This window comes from Uranotaenia lowii, chromosome 2, assembly GCF_029784155.1.
Source record: "Uranotaenia lowii strain MFRU-FL chromosome 2, ASM2978415v1, whole genome shotgun sequence".
Lineage (NCBI taxonomy): Eukaryota > Metazoa > Arthropoda > Insecta > Diptera > Culicidae > Uranotaenia > Uranotaenia lowii.
In genome coordinates this window covers 369,407,851-369,427,912 of record NC_073692.1, presented here as the reverse complement: position 1 = coordinate 369,427,912, position 20,062 = coordinate 369,407,851, and the positions used below count along the sequence as shown (strand labels likewise).

General features: G+C 39.5%; 2 protein-coding genes across 2 annotated transcripts; both read left to right on the top strand.

Moving 5' to 3' along the window:
* The first annotated feature begins 1,306 nt into the window (after window positions 1–1,306).
* Window positions 1,307–6,607, top strand: LOC129743156 (uncharacterized). The gene has a single exon (XM_055735126.1). It carries the CDS (start codon window positions 1,307–1,309, stop codon window positions 6,605–6,607), a length of 5,301 nt encoding a protein of 1,766 aa, XP_055591101.1.
* Window positions 6,608–17,920: 11,313 nt separating this feature from the next.
* Window positions 17,921–18,843, top strand: LOC129749738 (cilia- and flagella-associated protein 299-like). Its single transcript, XM_055744795.1, has 3 exons — window positions 17,921–18,084; window positions 18,142–18,307; window positions 18,370–18,843. The coding sequence occupies exons 1-3, from the start codon at window positions 17,945–17,947 to the stop codon at window positions 18,760–18,762; spliced, it is 699 nt and encodes a 232-aa protein (XP_055600770.1). The 5' UTR covers window positions 17,921–17,944; the 3' UTR covers window positions 18,763–18,843.
* Window positions 18,844–20,062: the final 1,219 nt, after the last annotated feature.

The window sequence follows — 20,062 nt, the reverse complement described above, 5'->3', positions numbered from 1 at the left end:
TCATCCACTGATCTCACTGCTCATCACCACCATCCGACGGCTCACCACCACTTTCGCTGATGATCATCAGCAGTGCTGATCACAATCATCATTGGCACCAACGACACTAGATTCCCAATTTCATCACCCGGTTCTCAATGAAATTTACCTGGTGATTTTCATTGCCAATCCCATCCAGCTGGCTGGCTTCGTTCCTTCAAAGCCCTGAGGGTACAGCACTTAATCAATACCTGCCGTTCCAAAGGTTGGAAGGCGCCATTGTTGCTGTAGGTCAAGGTCACAATAGCCACCGTTTTCATCGTCCTTCGAAGAAGCTGGAGACTCCTTTCAGCAGCAGGCTACTGGCTAGCTCTTCTGTGCTAAGTTATTAGCACCCGTTTTGTCACCATTTGGCCAGAAACACAACCGCACAACCCCGATTCAACCGTCCCGGACACTGCACCGTTGTTAGGTGAGTCAAGCACTTTTTCCCGATCAACCCGATAAAAATAACCGACCAGCCGGTGCTGGCTACGACACGAAACTAACCAACCAATCAATATCTCACGAACACAACCGTGCCCATACCGTTATATGTTTGATTGAGTTTTCGGCTTTGGTATTGATTGATGCAAGGGGCACACGAATGCACTATAGCGATTGAGTGCAACACAGCATAAATACACTGGTCAGCAAAATTTTAGATTCAAATAATTTTTAAAATTGAATCCATGCAACGAGTTTTTCGGTCAGGTTAGTAGAATCTACAGTATACGTCCTGCCGAAGCTTAATAGACTGCAAATACTACATCGCCATTATTTCCCATCATCCATCCTGCTATTCTGTTTGGTATCGAGGGTACGAACGAGTTGGCTTCAAGAAAATTTTCACACGGAAACCGAGGCGTGAAATTATTTCCTCGTATCGAAATTTGCGGCTAGGACGTGCATACCTGTAAAGGTGTTCAGCCTTATTTTTGTTAAGGTAAATTAAGCTTACAGTATATGTCCTTTGCCGAAGCTTGTTCAAATCTGAATACTACATCGTATTTTCCCCGTTTGTATCCTGAATTCAAATCTGATCTGAGGGCAACCATTCCAATCGCGAATAATATTGAGGAAAATCCACGTTTGAAGGCAACGCACGCGTAGTACACCAAGGCTTTCGGGAGTCGATCGATACCTGTAGAGGAGTGCAACTTTAGTTTCTTTAAAGTAAGTTAAGCTCTACAGTGTATGTTCATTGCCGAAGCTTGTTCGTAGTACAAATACTCACCTGTCATTTTATCACTGTGTACCACTGCGTGAATCCGTTTAACCGAGAACCATGGCTACTTCCGGCGCCCAATCGTCTACCAGAAACCCACCGCTGAGGAATCTCCAAACCAGATTGAAGGCAATGCTGGAGATGTTCAAGGCACTAACCGCGTTTGCGAACACTTTGGGCGAGGTTACATCTGTTCAGCAAATCCAAGTCAGGTTGGAAAAGCTGAATGAGTTATGGGACAAGGTCAACGATGCTATCATGGATGTAGAAATTCATGAAGAGTATTCGTCGAAGGAAGGCGCTTGTCCAGGTATAAGGTTGGACTTCACCACTCGTTACTACGATGCCAAGGCCAGCATGTTAGACCGGATCAAGGAGTTGGAAGGAAACACCGCGAACACCAGCGTTCTGCAATCCACCCGCATCATGGATTCATCCATTCAGCCAGTCACGGAACATGTTAGGCTACCCCAGATAAGGTTGCAGACTTTCGACGGCAACATCGATCAGTGGTTGAGTTTCCGGGATCTTTTCCTATCGCTGATCCATTCCAAGGTGGACTTACCAGACGTGGAAAAATTCCACTATCTAAAAGGATGCCTAGCCGGAGAAGCCAGAGCACTCATCGACCCTTTGGCTCTAACGAGAGCCAACTACAACATCGCTTGGGAAACACTGATGACTAGATACAACGACAGCAAGGTTTTGAAACGTCGACAAGTTGGAAATCTATTCAAACTCCCGAAGGTTACCAAGGAATCGTCATCAGAAATTCAGGTGTTGCTGGAAGGCTTCGAACGTGTGGTGCAAACGTTAGATCAGCTGGTGAAGCCCGAGGATTATAAGGATTTGTTGCTGTTGGAGGTATTATGCTCGAGGCTGGATCCCGTAACTCGTCGTGCTTGGGAAGAGCACAGTGCGCATCAGACCGAGGACACTGTCAAGGATCTCACACAGTTCCTTCAAACGCGAGTCAAAATTCTTGCCTCATTACCATCAAAAGCCCAGGATACCAAGCAGGAGCCCTCACAGTTGCCTAAAAAGAACTTCGCCTCGAGAACAAGTTATAGCGCAGCACAGATGTCATCCGGAACGTGCATCGCTTGCTCAGAATCTCATCTGCTTTACACTTGTCCAGCGTTTTCAAGGTTGAATGCATCCGCTCGTGACAAATTACTGAGGCAGCATTCTCTATGCAGGAATTGTTTTCGACGTGGTCATCAAGCCTCAGAATGCAGATCTATGCAAGTGTGCCGTAAGTGTAGGGGAAAGCATCACACTTTAGTGTGCTTCAGAGAAGACGGTGGAGGTTATAGGAATCCTCAATCAGCATCACCCGCCAGAAGAGTTCAACAGTCATCTCATCCTGCAGAGACAACAGCAGGAACTGTCTCTTCAAATGTTGCCAGGAACCACTCGTCGACGATAATCCTCGCCACAGCAGTCGTTTTGGTTGAAGACGATACAGGGAAGGCCTTTCACGCGAGGGCTCTACTAGACTCCGGATCGGAGAGCAACTTCATGTCAGAGAGGCTCTGTCAACGGATGAAGATCTCCCGAAGGCGTTCAAATATCTCGGTACTCGGAATCGGCAAGGCAAATACAACTGTGAAATACCAGATTTCTGCAGTTGTGAAGTCACGTACATCTAGTTTTGCGAGAAATATGGAATTTCTTCTTCTCCCAGCGGTTACTGCAGATCTGCCTACTACTAGCGTGACGGTTTCTTCGTGGAAGTTCCCACAGGGTGTGGAACTAGCGGATCCAGGTTTCTTTCAATCAAAATCGGTCGATTTGGTACTCGGCATTCAGCATTTCTTCTCCTTTTTGCAAACCGACAACAAAATTCCGCTTGGCGAGGGGCTGCCAATGCTGATAGATTCAGTATTCGGTTGGTTGGTCACCGGAGCAGTTGAACACCAGGGTTCAGCTCGGCGCATCGTTTGCAATGCAGCTTCTACAGTTCATCTAGACGAACTTCTCACCAGGTTTTGGTCGTGTGAGGAGATAGGGTCTCCGAACATATTTTCCCCGGAAGAACAACGCTGCGAGGCGCAGTTTGTTCGCACTATCCAGAGGAGTTCTGATGGACGATACACCGTAGGCTTACCGAAGAACGATGAGATACTTTCGAGGATGGGCGAGTCGCGTGGCATAGCACTTCAGCGACTAGATGGCTTAGAAAGGAGATTGGCGAGGGATCCAGAGTTGCGGAATCAATATAACCAGTTCATGGAGGAGTACGTGGATTTTGGGCACATGCGTAGGGCGCATGTGGGCCCGGAGAAGCGTTGTTATCTACCACACCACCCAGTCATCAAACAGGCCAGCACAACAACGAAGGTTCGAGTGGTATTCGATGCATCGTGTAAGAGCAGCAGTGGCGTTTCCCTGAACGATGCACTCCTGGCAGGACCTGTGATCCAAGACGAGCTACGAGCCCTTATCATGCGTTGCCGAATGAAGCGGATAATGATTGTCGCAGATGTCGAGAAAATGTTCCGACAAATAGGTATCGATAGAGCAGACATGCCGCTACAAAGCATTCTGTGGAGGAAAGATTCATCGGAGGACGTGAAAACGTATGAACTCACCACCGTTACATACGGTACAAAGCCGGCACCGTTTCTCGCTACCAGAACATTGAAGCAGTTGGCCACAGATGAGCAGGAATCATATCCAATGGGATCCAAGGCAATAATGGAAGACGTCTACATGGATGACGTTTTGACTGGAACGGATAACGAAGAAGCGGCTTCAATACTCTGCGAACAACTAATCAGCCTAACGAAACGTGGAGGGTTTCGATTAAGAAAGTTCGCATCCAATTCGCCGACGGCCTTGCGATCAATAGACGACGAAGACCTTGCGTTGCCGCACACGACCGAAATACAACTGGATCCAGACCCGGCAGTCAAAACCCTAGGACTTGTGTGGCAACCTCGAACAGACGTTTTGCGATTCAACTTTACCATATTGGATACCCCGGAAAACGAAAGGCTAACAAAACGGAAAATTCTGTCGGCAATCGCAATGTTGTTCGATCCCCTTGGTATGGTAGGAGCTGTCACCACAACCGCAAAAATTTTCATGCAGAGGCTGTGGAAATTGAATGAGAAAGGAGAAAGGCTTGACTGGGATCATCCGGTTCCAGTTGAAGTTGAACGAGAATGGCGTAATTTTCACCGGCAGCTTCACTTGATGAACGAGTTGAAGATACAGCGCTGTGCAGTCGTCCCAAATTGTGTTAAGATGGAGCTGCACTTCTTTTCGGACGCTTCGGAAAAGGCGTATGGTGCCTGCGCATACATCAAGAGCATCGAGGCTCAAGGAAGGATTTTCGTACATCTACTAGCGTCGAAATCGAAGGTTGCACCCTTGAAATGCCAGTCGATACCCAGGTTGGAGTTGTGCGGGGCACTATTATCAGCGGAATTATCCTGCAAGGTACGAGAGGCGTTGAAGGTCGAAATGGATATGTTTTTCTGGACGGATTCAACTTGCGTGCTGCAGTGGTTGAAGGCGATTCCGACGACGTGGGCTACGTTTGTTGCAAACCGTGTAGCGAAAATCCAATCAGCTACGGAGAACTGTGTTTGGAGACATGTTCCAGGGGTACAGAATCCAGCAGATCTTATTTCCCGAGGCTTAAATCCCGATCAGATCCAGGAGAACAATCTTTGGTGGAATGGTCCCGAATGGCTACTGCAGGATAATTATCCGGAACAACCCAGCAGCTTTTGCACTGAGGGAGCAGATGCAGAAGTCCGGCATGTTGCAGTGAACCTGACAACAAGTCAAACCGATTTTGGAGCAGAATACGTTGGAAAATTCTCGTCGTTTACCAAGCTTGTACGCTGCACCGCATACTGGATGCGACTGATGCGTATTTTGAAGAAAAATGAGACAAATCCCAAGAGTTTTCTAACCGTCACAGAGCTTAGAGACGCCGAATACGCTATAATCCGCCGAATACAGCTGGAGACGTTTCCTGAAGAATGGAAGTGCTTGGTCGAAGGAAAGGATATTCATCGAAGCTCGCCCTTAAGATGGTTTGCTCCTCGAATTTCTGCAGAGAACTTAATACGAGTTGGCGGCCGATTAGGGAAATCGGAGGAGTCGGAAGATACCAAGCATCCAATAGTTTTACCGGCAAAACACCCTTTCACAGTTCTATTGTACGAGTACTACCATCAGAAGCTGATGCACGCAGGTTCACAGTTGCTGCTCAGCTCTGTTCGTTTAAAGTATTGGCCACTTGGAGGTCGGAATGTTCCTCGGCAAATTATACACAACTGTAAACAGTGTTTCCGCGCCAAACCTAGTCCCATCCAGCAGTTCATGGGTGAATTGCCTTTAGCTCGTGTCACGAGATCGAGACCGTTTTCCAAGACCGGTGTGGACTACTTCGGACCAGTATATGTTCGCTTAGCCCCAAGACGACCAGCAGTTAAGGCCTACGTAGCAGTTTTCATCTGTCTCTGCACGAAGGCAGTGCACCTCGAGTTAGTTTCGGACCTATCGACGGATCGATTTCTCCAAGCATTACGCCGCTTTATTGGAAGAAGAGGATATTGTTCGGATATTTATTCGGACAATGGGACGAATTTCGTAGGAGCTCGTAATTTTCTACAAGAACTGCTGATTCATTTCCGTAACAGCCAACATCAGGAGAAGGTAGCCAAGGAGTGCGCAAACAACCATATTCAGTGGCATTTTATTCCCCCCGCTGCACCCCATTTTGGAGGCCTTTGGGAAGCTGCAGTTCGATCGGCCAAGAAGCATCTTCTCAAGGTTCTTGGAGAAAACGCTGTTTCCTTCGAAGATATGATCACGTTGCTTGTTCAAGTGGAGAATTGTTTAAACTCGAGACCGATCACTGCGTTAACCGATGACCCAGGAAACCTTCAACCGTTGACACCAGGGCATTTTTTAATTGGAGAACCATTTCAACAGCTATCAGAAAGGGATTACAGCGAGGTACCGATGAATCGGCTTAATCAGAGCCAAGTTATCCAGAAAAAGCTACAACATTTTTGGGATAGATGGAGAACAGAGTATCTCACGCAGTTGCAAGGGCGATACAAGAGATGGAAGTCACCTGTCGAGATAACTGTTGGGAAACTAGTGATTATCAAGGACGATAATCTACCGCCATGCCGCTGGAAGATGGGACGTGTTGAAAAGCTGCATCCTGGATCCGACGGTGTTGTTAGAGTAGTTACTCTGAAGACGGCTACAGGACCTTCTACGCGCCCAGTTGAAAAGCTGTGCATACTACCAGAATCATTTCAGCCTGAAGAAGATTCCCAACTTGCCCGTGAAAACCAAACAGATCAGACCTCCCCCTTGTGTTCGTGAGATTTCGTTCTTTTATTTTCAGAACCGCGAGCGATTCAGGATGGGCGAGGATGTTGGATTACTAGAGAGCGATGTCAGGCTAAACCAATAACCCTTCGTACGACCCTGGATCATTAATGAAGAAGGACGGTTCAAAGATGTCGAGATGCAACTGTCAGCATCTCTAATGAACAGCTGATTAGAAGGAGTAAAATGATTGTGGACTATGTTTGTCCTTTACCAAAAAAGAAGCCAAAATTTTGTATTGTATCCAGTCTTAGTCTTAAGAAAAAACGCCATTAGAACAGATGTTGAATTAGAATAGTTAATTGTTAAATGTTGTCGTAGTAAAAATAAATGTTTAAGTAAACCGTTGATTTTCCGTAAAAACCGCGTTGAATAAATAGTGCCAAAAACTTACCTGTGACTTGTGAATAAATAGTGTAAAAATCCAAGTCAGTGTTTTGATACGCAAAGTCACAATCGCCGAAAGAGCTGACCCAATAGCTCCACCCAACCAAGGAATCCCCCAACAAAAATACAGTCCACGAAGGTATCCCGCACCCCAACACCTATCAATCAATGTCTGATCAAAAAGTAACATAAAAAAAGAGAGTCAATATAGTCAAAAGTGTCGAAGAGAGTAAACAAAATTCAAAACGAGCCATGGAAGGTAAAAAAAAACAAACAGAATTAAAAAGAGTCAAAAAGAGTCAAAAAGAGTCAAAAAGAGCCAAAAAGGGTCAAAAAGCGTCAAAAAGAGTCAAAAAGAGGCAAAAAGAGGCAAAAAGAATCAAAAAGAGTCAAAAAGAGTCAAAAAGAGTGAAAGAGAGTCAAAAAGAGTCAAAAAGAGTCAAAAAACAAAAAAAAAAGTCAAAAAGAGTCAGAAAGAGTAAAAAAGAGTCAAAAAGAGAAAAGTTTGAAAGATAAAAAAAAACGTTAAAAAAGTAGAGAGTCGTGAGTCAATCATCGAGAGTCGAGAATCAAGAATCGAGATTCGAAAGTTTAGAATCGAGAGTTGAGAGTCGAGAGATGAAAGTCAAAAGTCCTGAGCATCGTGCATCGAGTGTCAAGCATCGAGAGTCGAGAGTCGAGAGATGAGAATTGAAATCGATAGTTGAGAGTCGGAAATCGAATTTTGTAAAGTGCATGTTCGGTGTCGAGAGCTGAGAATCGAAAGTCAAAAGTTGAAAGTTGAAAGTCGAATGTCCAGAGTCGATAATAGACCTTCGTGGATCAAGAGATTGAAATCGAGAGTAAAATGTCGAAAGTCGTGACTCCTGACTCGAGAGTTGAAAGACAAGAGTTGAAAGTCGTGAATCGAGAGCTGACAGTTCAGAGTTAAAAGTCGAGAGTTGTGAGTCGTAAGTCGTGAGTCAATAAGTGAGTCAAGAAATGTGTCATGAGTTGATTCAAGAAGTGAGTCAAGAAGTGAGTCAAGAATCGAGAATCGAGATTTTACAGTCTACAGTCAACAAGTGATAATCAAAAGTCGATAGTAAACAGTCGAGAGTCAACAGTCAATAGTCCAATGTCGAGAGTCCAAGATAGACAATCGAATGTTGACGGACATAGTCAGAGTCGATAGTCGAGATTTCAGAGTCAAGAGTCAAAAGTCGTACGTCAAGAGTAGAGAGCCGAAAGTCCACTGTCGAAAGTCGAGAGTTGACAGCCGAAATCTTAAAGTCAAGAGTCGAGAGTCGAATGTTGATTCAAGAGTTGAGAGCCGTGAGTCAACGAGAGTTGAAAGTTGAGAGTCAAAAGTCGGTTTAGATCGGATTTGATAGAAAGTCTGCCATGATGGTAATTTTTTTTCCTCAGCTATTACCTGTTTTTGATCCATCTGTGTATATTTTATTATAATTTATGAAGTGCTTTTCTAAATGTTCTTTAGCTAGAGATTTGATGACTTTTTCGTTCAAATCATTTTTCTTTCCTAAAGATTCAATGTTAATTTCTATTGTATCATTTATATTTTTCAATCTTAGAGTTTTTTGATCTGCTGTTAAGTGTAGGATTTATCTTTGTTTAAAGGTAATTAATTCCAGAAAAAGTGTACTTTTTGGGAAGCTGTTCTATTTCTTTGAATTGATTTAATATATTACTAATAGGTTTGTTATTTAAGATTTTAAAACTTTTATCTTGGCTAGCCATTTTTCTCTATGAAATATTGGAATTTCCCTTGCTTCTGAGTAAATTGCCTTTATCGGTGTAGATTTTAGAAGATGGAGGCAAGTTCTTAAAGAGTCATTGTATGATGAGTTAATTTTAGCAAGATTGGTTTTAGCTACATTTCCATATATTGTTAATCCATAATCAATCTGTGATCTTATTATTGCTTTATTATTTTTCAATGCTGTTCTTGGATGTGCTCCGTTTTTTCTCATTTGTTTCTGAAAAACATTTCGGATTATTAAGTAGTTTTGAATCCATTCTATGAATTTGAGCGGCAATTTGAATTTATCGAGATTTTTTAGCAAGATGTTAACATCAACCGAATCAAAGGCTTTTGTTAAATCTATGAAAATTGATAATGATTTTCTCTTATTTCTACTTGCTGGTGTTATTAAAGAGTTTAAATGATTGATACAGTTTATTGACGAGAAACCAAATTGAGCTTTCATTTCCAGCCAGTTCTTCATTATTCATATTTTCTGAATTTTCTTTGTTTTTGAAGTTTTCTTCAATTCTTTTGACGATATTCCATATTTCTTTTACGCCTGTATTTTCATTGATATTTTCCAATAATTCATTATTATATTTATTTATTTAATCTTTTAATATTTTCTGAAGCTATATTTAGATTGTTTATATTCTTTTTTGTTTTCTAATGTCAAATTTTTCCAAAATTTTATTTGCTTCTTGTTGTTAATTTCATAGTATTGCTTTTCTTTTTCGCTCCAACATGGTTTTAGTTTGGATTTACTTTTTATATCTATGTTGTAAGTACAATCCGAAATTGCTTTTTCAATTTTTTCATTTAAATCATTAGCATTTTTTATATTTTTATGATCTATTTTATTAATATTTTTAACTTCTTTCTTTTTGATTATTATTGTGATCTGTGAATTGTCCTGTATTTTTTTTGTATTCGAATATTTAAAATTCTATCAGTTTATGATCTGATCCTAGATCTTCATCCGAAATTTTCCCTGCTTTACTAGTCGTTGCCAATGTTTGGCCAATTGCTGATGAATTTTGGTTTAGTTCTTCCCATCTTGTTGGTTTTCCATTATTTAATGAAATCATTTCATAATCGTACAACAAATCTGATACATTAAGGTTGCCAGAATCCCAGCAAACATTTTTGTAGGTATATTTTCCAGCAACTTTGTTATACGTTTCATATACATTATAGAATGATCGTATGAAACTCGAAAAAACAGCATTTACCTACCAAAGTGGAGGCAATATACATACAAATTTTCAACTTTTGGCTAAAACGATAAGAGTATACGATTTCGACACCATATTCATACATACTGAAAGAATGCTAGAGCGCACAAGTTTTTTCTCTCCACGCACGCGAACCGTTGCTAGCGACAATATTTGCTGCCTCTGTCATTGGGTTATTCTTGCAAATACACCATCTGATTTTTAGCAATCTGGTTGCACTGCTGGTCGCAGAGAGAACAACAAAGCTGTTCTCTCACTTGACCCACGCGGGAAAAAGCAAAGGAACGAAATCGTCTTCAAAATCTGCAAACATGGTGGACTTTCAATCATATCCGATTAAAACCATTTAATCCGACTTCGAATTTTACGACCTTTTACTTGCGTTAGTTGGAATTACGATTCACAGCAACGTTTTTAATGACTTGAGTCGCATTTTTAATGCGATTTCATGTTTGCTGGGAATTTTTTCAGCACGTATCCTGGCCGGACAAACCGAGCAATTTTTACATAAAAACCTGGCAAAATCCGGGCATTCAATTTCAAATTGACGACCAAAAATCCGGGCAAAATCCGCGCAAATTTTGTCATAATTCAGTAATTTCTCAACAAAGATTAAGGAAAAAAAATATTTTTTTTTTCAACAAAACTCATTTATAGATATTGAACCGTATTTTAGGCTTCCAAAAAACCTTTCATGATAATTTTTTTACAACTTGCTCAAAAAATTTCGTTTTGGGGGTGTTTGTTGTTTTTCTATGTTTTATTTGCCAAATAAAGTTAAAAAATCCGGGCAAAATCCGGGCATTTTCAATGAAATCCGGGCAACCGGGCCGGGGCGGATTGTTCTTAAATTTGGTATTAAATATCCGGGCAAACCCGAATGAAACCGGGCAAACCCGGATAAAACCGGGCAATCTGGCAACCTTATGATACATAATCTAATTGATCTCTTTTATTGTATTTACTATCTCATAGTGAGTGTTAAGCATTTGAATCTCCACCTATTATAATTGGTATGTTTCTATTTTTAATCAAATCAAAGATATTTTTTAAAGGTAATTTAATTTCTGCATGTGTCATGTTTGGCGCAATATATAATGATATAAAAATTGTAGGATTTTTTTTATATTTTTAATTTTTACAGCAATAAGATCTCAGTTAATATTAGGTATTAATCTTTCTTCAAAAATTAGTTCAGGGTGATTAAGAATACCCACTCCTGAATATCCTTCGTCTCTAGATTTCTTAACAAACTTTTAGTTAAGGAATTTGTATTTTTCGGATTCTTTAATCCAAATTTCTTGTATTAGCTTTATTTGAATTTCTTTTTCTCTTATAAACTTTTTAATTTGTTCTCTTTTCAATTGTGGTCTAAGGCTATTTATATTTATTTGGGAAATATTTAAATTTTCTAAAACTTATCTATTATATTTTCTATTTGAAATATTTATCAGTAAGTCCGAGTTTATCAATCAATTGTATATTATTTAATAATTTCATTTATAAATTCATTTATTGTTGATCCAATTTCTATTTCTTTAACATCTGATTCAATTTCAGTGTTGTTCGTTTTTGTGTTTTTCATAAAATTTATTAGTTTTGTTGATGCTTGTTGCATAATTTCTGATTTTAATTTTTTAAATTCTGTTGTTCTGTGAGGATTCTTTTCAATTTATTTTTTTTATTTGTAGCAAAATTTGTTCGCCAACTATTAATCGCTTTTGTACGTATTCACCGTGCTGTTTTTCATGTTTATTTTTATTAAACCCATTGATAATTTTGTTGTATTTAATTGGATTTTTTATTGTTTCAGAAGGTCTGTATCTAGCTAGTGTTCTATTTGGAAGGAATTCTTCGGTAGATTGAAGAATATCGAATTTGTTTATATTTTTGGGATATAGTTCTGAGGTTTCAATAAAAGTTATCTTATTCAAAACCATGGCTGTATTGATTTGCTGTCTACTTTTTTTTCGGACAATTTTTATCATTTGGTTTGTGCGAACCTCTACAATTTTTACACTTTGCTTGAAGTTCTTTGCAATCTGGGTAGTCTTTATCATCCAATGTACCACATTTTTTTTACCCTTACAGACTAATTCCTTATGACCGATCCTTCAACACTTCTTGCAAATTCGGACCGGGTAATTATACATTTCAGGCTTAGTGAAGACATTATAAATTTGTACAGATGTAGGTAATTGTGATATTTCAAACGTTATTTTAATCGAATTTATGTCATAAAGTTTTTTAATGATCATTCTCATTATACGTTCGACTCAGATATCGAATTCGGTATATTTCTTATGATTCCAATCGAGAAGCATCTTAGGAATTGTTTCTTTACTATTATTATTTCTTAAAACTTCTGCAGGATTAAGAATTTTTTCGGTGTCCTTGGGTGACTTATATGTCAGTTTGGATCTATACTGTCCCGCTTTTTAAAGTTCCGGGAACTGATTAAGCTTAAGTTCATGTAGGAACTTCGCTACTTCCATTGGTTCGAGTAAAATATCATCATCATCTGTGGTTGAAATGGGTTCAATAATAAAATCGTTGTACGAATCATTTTTAATCCAATTAGATTTTTCTTGTAAATTTTTGAGATAATTTTCATCATTTTTAACGTGTCATCTTGTTTGTTTGTTTGTTTGTTTGTTTGTTTGTTTGTTTTGTTTTGTACTTTGTCATTTTTCGGAAGTTTAGACCTAGTGTTGTGTGTGTGTGTTTTCTGTGCTATTTGATCGTGTTAGTGACAGATGTCTTTTTTTGTTTTTGTGTTTGTGATGAAGCTGATCTCGGTGCATTATTCTTATCTTCGTGTTTGTGATAGTTTTTTTCATGTGAATTTTCAGATGACGTCTGTTCCGGAAATCTGCGAAATGATGGAGAATCCTTGTCGTCGTCAGTGCTAGAGAGATCTGGTTCCAAGTCCTTGTCTGGGGGTCTTTTATGTTTATTTTCGTCATGTTCCAAGTCCGAGTCATCTTTCATTTTTACCCTGTCCTACGGACGTCCAGTCAGAAAAAAATGATTGAAGAAACTTACCTAGAATTTCTCTGAATTAACACTTAATTATAATTACTTACTCTACACACTTAGAAAAATCAACGTAGATTTACATGAAACTGCATGGGTAGAAAGGAATCGGCCTTTTACGTGCGATAATACTGGTTGTTTCATGTAAATTTTCGTCAGCGTTCAATGCTGTTATTACATGTAGGTTTACATGATCTATCTCATCTCATGAATCTTATTAGACAGGGGATGGTTACTGAATGAAAAAGAAAACACCACTTTTAGTACAGAGAAATAAATTTATTTCACTTGAATTACACTAACACTTGGAATTGAAAAAAAACAACACTTGGTTCGATCACTCCCGAACTTTTGCGAGTTTTTGCTGATTCCCCCGCTGACGGATGAAAACGACGACTGGTTGCACAGTTGGAGCTTCAAAGATTGTTACCTTTTCGAGAATTTTTCGATTTCCTGCAAATGATAAAACCAGTGTAAATATGTTACATAAGTCAGACTTATTTTCAAAATTGTTTTACCTCTAATGAGCAAATACAATTTTACCGAATATAAAACAGACAGCTGTTGCCGACGCAAAACAGGACGAGAATCTAACAGGAGTAAAAACAAAATTGACAAACTGACGCTGGCGCTGGATTCAGCATGCATTGACATGTAATTTCCCTTGAAAAGGTCAAGATGCTATACTATTTTTCAATTTTCTTCCAGCGCTGGTGTTAAAATGTAAAATCACTTGTAATGTAGGGTTACATTTTTTTATCTGTGTACGCTACTTTTCTCTATTTTTTACTTTTTATTAGAACTATCAATACTCTTTAACTATTAATAACAATTTATTTCACAATTTTACATGTGACGCGATACATAAACTTCTGTACACATTAATTTTCACTACGCTTGACTTCTTGGTTATAGCTTCCGAATATCGAAAATCGTGGCTGTTCTCTACTGGGTTTGCTTTGCGAATTTGGAGTCGCAAGTCAGGAAATGAAAGTTGAAAGTCGGGTGTCAGAGTTAACTGTTGTTCTCATAGTCAAAATAAGAATTTTAATATTTTAATGTTTCATAGCTTTGAAGATTTGGAATTTCATTCATTCAAAAAAATGAAATCCCATTCAAATTCGGAAACACTATAATGTGGTCAGAGGTGTAATCGAAATTCGTTTGACAACGTTTAATTAGCTCAGCCAACTGGCAACGAATCAAATTCAATCCACCGGAACTGGTTCCCAATTCTAACCGACAAATGCAAATTTAATGACATGTCAACTACTGTTTGGATTTTCGCCAATCCGAATGCTGCACATGCCATAATTAAAGCCGGAAATTCAGCTCCAGTTGTTTGTTTAGGGACTTTCTCTCGCTCTCTCTCTCTCTGTCTCGCTTTAATGCTTATGTGTCTCGTATTTGGTTTGGAACAACAATCCGGTCAGTGGGAGTTTATTTTTCCGTGTAGTCAATTACATTATCAGAAGCGTGTTCGGGAAAACCAATATCGATTTCTTAAAAATTGTCACCTAACTTCAGAATTGAAATTCAAAATAATTTCATTAAATTTCGAACTTTAAGAATTTTACGTTTAAAATAAGTTTTTTTTCGTTTTTGTAAGCTAAAAATATCCTCGATTACAACTCTGCAATCTAAAAAAAAAGCTTAGGAAAAACGCTCGCAAACTATTCAACAAAGCAAAACAGTCATGTCAATGGGAAATTTATAGAAAAGCACTAACAGAGTACAATAGGGAAATTCGCAAATCGAAAAGGAAAACCTGGCGGTACACTTGTGAAAAAATTGAAAGTACAACTGAAGTTGCACGCTTACAAAAGGCACTTTCAAAAGATCATTGTAATGGTCTTGGGACTATCAAACGCACTGATGATACTCAAACATCTACTCAAAAAGAAACTCTAGAACTTATGATGAAAATCCATTTTCCATGCTCTGAAATAATAGAAGGAGAAGATTCGGAAATTCAAGTCACACCTTGTGAGCCAGTTGAAACAGCACTTGGTGAACTGTCAATCATTAACATCATTACAGAAGGCCGAACAGAATGGGCCATCAATTCATTTCAACCTTTCAAATCACCAGGCGATGATGGAATTCTTCCAGCTTTGCTGCAGAAAGGTTCTGAAATCATCGTTCCAATTTTAACCAATTTATTAAAAGCTAGCTTAAGATTCACTTATCTTCCAAAAGAATGGCAAAAAGTAAGAGTCATTTTTATTCCAAAACTAAATAAAAAAGATAAATCTTGACCAAAATCATTCAGACCAATTAGTCCTTCGTCAGTTTTCCTAAAAATTATGGAAAAAATAATGTATGAATTTATAAAATCAGACTATATGAAAAAAACCCTCTAAATAAGTATCAGTTCGCTTATCAAACGGGTAAATCTACAGTGACGGCGCTTCACACACTGGTTTCAAAAATAGAAAAATCTATCGAAAGTAAGGAAATAGCCTTAGCTGCTTTTCTAGATATAGAAGGAGCATTTGACAATGCTTCTCATTTATCGGTGGAGAAAGCAATGCTTGCCCGCGAATTCAATACAACAATCACAAAATGGATTTGCATAATGTTGTCAAATCGATTAATAACATCTTCATTAGGAAAGTCCTCCGTTACAATAAAAGCAAAAAAAGGTTGCCCACAGGGCGGGGTTTTGTCACCGCTATTATGGTCGCTAGTTGTAGATGAGCTGTTAACACAGCTAGAAATGCAAGGTTTCGAAACTATTGGCTTTGCCGATGACATTGTCATTTTCATCCGGGGCAAATTTCAAGAGATCATCACTAATAGAATGCAGAGTGCATTGAAATTCATATCAAGCTGGTGTAATCATGAAGGATTAAATGTAAACGCCATGAAAACATCAATTATTCCATTTACAAGAAAGAAGAAATTTAACATTGGAGCCTTAACTCTAAATGGCAGTCCCCTAGAACTGACATCAGAGGTTAAGTACTTAGGAATTATATTAGATAACAAACTAAATTGGAATGCCCATCTTAAATACATTGTAAATAAAGCAACCAGTGCCCTATGGATAAGCAAACAGACTTTTGGTAAAAAATGGGGACTGAAACCAAAAATGATTCTCTGGATATATTCAACTATAGTCAAACCTAGAATAACTTATGCGTCGCTCATATGGTGGCCGAAAACTAAAGAGGTGACAACACAAAGATGCCTCGAAAAATTGCAACGAGTCGCTCTATTATCTACTACGGGGCTATGCGTAGCACTCCCACCAAGGCATTGGAAGCAATGCTACATATGTTACCACTTCACCAGTGTGTTCAATTCGAAGCAAATAAACAAGCAATGACAGTTATCGAAGGAACTTCAATACAAATGAATTTGAATAATGATAGAATGAAAATTAAGGAACAATTTCAGATAAATCCTATGATTTTATTAAATAAGGATTGGATACCTAGCAAACCGGTTTTCAATTATTCATTTAACACGTTCGTCGCCACGTCACCCATATTTGGCAGACGGGTGTATTTCCTGGAGCGTCCCGTCACATCAAAAAGCAGGTGACGCTCTCTTACTGGAGTTACCGCTCAGCTTCGCCACACGTTTCAAATATGGGAGTTCTCCCTCTTTGCTTTCTCTCTCTGAAAATTTCTTTGGGCCCGGCTAGCAAAACTACCAAAATGAGCGTGGCGACGAACGTGTTAATTTGATAGAATAGAACCTAGCCGGAGAGTATGGGACGAAGGTGGTCCTACGCTACGCTCTGGGTCTCTTTCTTTCTTTACGGATGGCTCAAAAATTGGAAATGTTGCTGGGGCGGGTATAACAGGTCCTGGTGTAAACATTTCAATTTCTATGGGTAATTGGGTGACAGTTTTCCAAGCCGAAATCTATGCAATATTAGAATGTGTGAACATTTGTTTGAAAAGGAAATATAAAAATGCAAACATATGCATTTTTTCAGATAGTCAAGCAGCTCTTAAATCACTTAGGTCCTACACATGCTCTTCAAAATTAGTGTGGGAATGTATCAACTGCCTGGAAAAACTAACTCAAAAAAATTCAGTTAATCTTTACTGGGTTCCTGGGCATTGCGGTATAGAGGGCAATGAAAAGGCTGACAGCTTGGCCAGAGAAGGGTCTTCTATTCCGCTTGAGGGACCAGAACCATTTTGCAGTATTTCCAAATGCTATTTTAAATTAGAAATGAAAAATAAAGAAAAAAGTATAATTGCAAACAATTGGAAAAACTCTGTTGTAGGGCAACAGGCTAAAAAATTTATCCAACCAAGTATTAAAAAATCAGAAATAGCCCTTAGCTTATCTAAGAAAGACCTTAAAATGTTTACAGGGCTCGTTACAGGTCACTGTGAATGCAGATATCACATGAAAAAAATTGGCAGATTAAACTCTGACGAGTGTCGTTCCTGCAGTATGGAGAAGGAATCGTCAGAGCATCTTCTTTGCGAATGTCCTTCTCTTATATCGAAACGGATTAAAATAATCGGCTGTGGTATATAGATCCCTCCGAAGTTTTTTCAATTGGTCCTAAAAAGGTGAACAGCTTCATAAGAGCGGTTATACCAGATTGGGAAAATGCTAAATCTCAAGATAGGGACACTATCTAATATATGAAAGTGATCTTCCTTGACTTAGCATAGATTAAATAAACAGGGGACATATTACAATAGATCAACTAACTGGTCGCAGTGATAGGTACCCAACAAAAAAAAATCACATACGGCTGGAATAGAAACAGTGCTGTAAAAAAATACAACGCCCAAAGATATTGAAAACACTTTTGCATGCTAAAATTTTCAAAATGTCAAAATTTCTACCATTTTTCCCCAACACCAGTGAACTTGCTCTTAGTTTCGAAAGTTTCATCGAAGCCAGCCAAGCCTTACGTGAGGTTGACAACAGCTAGTATGCTTCGAGGCCATGCAGCTGCTGGAGGAAGATCTCCGTATTCTGGAGTGTCCGGATTACCAGACCTATCTGAAAAACTCGATCACCACTCAAGATACCCGCTATCTGGGCCATCGACTAAATGGAATCCTATTGCATCAAACTGGCTACCAGTAAGTTAATTTTTTTTAAAAAGTATTTTTTGAAGTTACTTTATGGTGCCGTTTTAGGTCCTTGGACCGGGTCGCCTTCGAGAGCCGGCGCCATGAGATGGGCGAGATGGCTTTCGTCGCTCAGGGTCCCAACGTAAATTTTAGCAAAAATCTCGTAATCAAGAGTCAATTTCTCCGGGAGCTGGCTTCCAGGGAACGTCCCAACCAGCTCGGAATTCTTTCGGTTAGTTGTTTTTGGGTCAGTCGAAATCGAATGAGGTTTATTTTATTTCCATCCGCCGGCAGACAATTATCTTCATACGGTATCGGAGAGGTGCGACGGAGCTTTCTGGTTACATCGATTTTAAGGCCGCACTGAAGAGGGTAGATGTCGGGGGAGCTGGAAGTCTCGATTGGAGGGCGATTTTTTCTGGGGAACAGATTCTGTGCCCCAGCAAGTTTGATTTGTCGTTTTACAATTCGCAATCGGACCGAGCCACTCATCGCAGCTCCCGGAACTTCCGAGTGATGTTTGATCGGGTTAATGGGTTGGTTTTTCAGAATGTCCACGATCGGAAGAACATCTATCCGGATCCGATCATGGGCGATTACGGAACAAATACTACCCGAAGCGAGCTGGAGAGCGATGTCTACGATCAGGTGGCACTGTACGATCACGTCGTGCGCAAAAACTACTAGCGGAATGTTTCAATAGTTCTCGGAAAAATATTTTGATAGCAAATAGTTGGCAGTGCAGAGCACTTATAAAAATAAAATGAATATGGGTGTGTCTCATTTAAATTTATTTTGGCGTTTTCAATTCCTGCTGTTTATTCAAGAAGAACCCAACCCAAGATGATTCCGTATAGGAATCAACTTTCAATAGTTTCTGGTTGAATGCTTTTCTTTCAAATTTTCTCGCATACAATATGTGGATTCGACTACATCCAGCTGTGCCGAGAGCAACTAAATAGAGTGAAGTAACCCAATTCATCTTGGCCGGAGCTTAACGTTCGTTGAACTTGAATGGCCACACCAGAGTGGGTAAGACAAGAGCGAAAAAAAAACCCAACCAAATCCTTCTTATGTCGACTTGACACAAAGATGGAACGGGAAAACTGCACGTGTGTGTATTCATGAAAAAAAGGAAATATTCATAAAAGGTCAGTGCCTGAAGCTGTGTTGGGATGTGCCAAAATGGATCCCTCCAAACACCCTTCTCAAAAGGACAGTTAACCCACCCACATTAGCACACACGCTACGCACTCCCAGTCTAGGGGTCCTACTTCACATGTCAAGATATCCCGGGGCTAGACACTTGCGCGGGTTGTAAACAATATTTGTCGGATATTGACTGCTGTTGGAGAGGCTGTTTCGATAAAATTTAGTTCATATTGGTTTGAAGAGAAGAGGGAAGGCACGTGATTCCTGTGAGTTTGGTTGTCGACCTGGATTTCCGGATGTTTTGCCAACTTTGTTCTCAATCTGGAGATTTCTTAAAACAAAAATTAAGCACTTGAGACTTTTTAAAACGGAAGCACAAATAATTATGTCGATGCTTTTGTGTAGGTTATGCTTGGCATTGCTCCTCAGATTAGCCCGTTCAGAGTAGGAGCGTGTAGTTTTTTTGCTGTGTTCTTCCCAAACTGTGTAGATTTAAAAAACGCTTAGTTATCTTCAGAGCAATCAAGCGTCCACCCAAGTTTAGGCAAGAGAAGCAAGTCAACTGATTCTTATTTATTCATTTAAATGTCTTCGAAGGATACTTTCGCACAGACTTATTGAGCTAAAAATTGTCTTAACCTTTTTTTGTACATTTGTTTTGAAAGGCCAAAATCAAAAATGCTAGCGCACTCACTGAAGTAGCGGTTGCACGTGTCCATTGGGTGGAAGTATCAGTGCGTTTTTCGGTGAGTGGGAATCCAAAGGAGCTGTTGAGTTCGAAGTGGGCGTGTAAGAGCGAACAGATGGACATTATGTAACAACTCACTATTTTCGA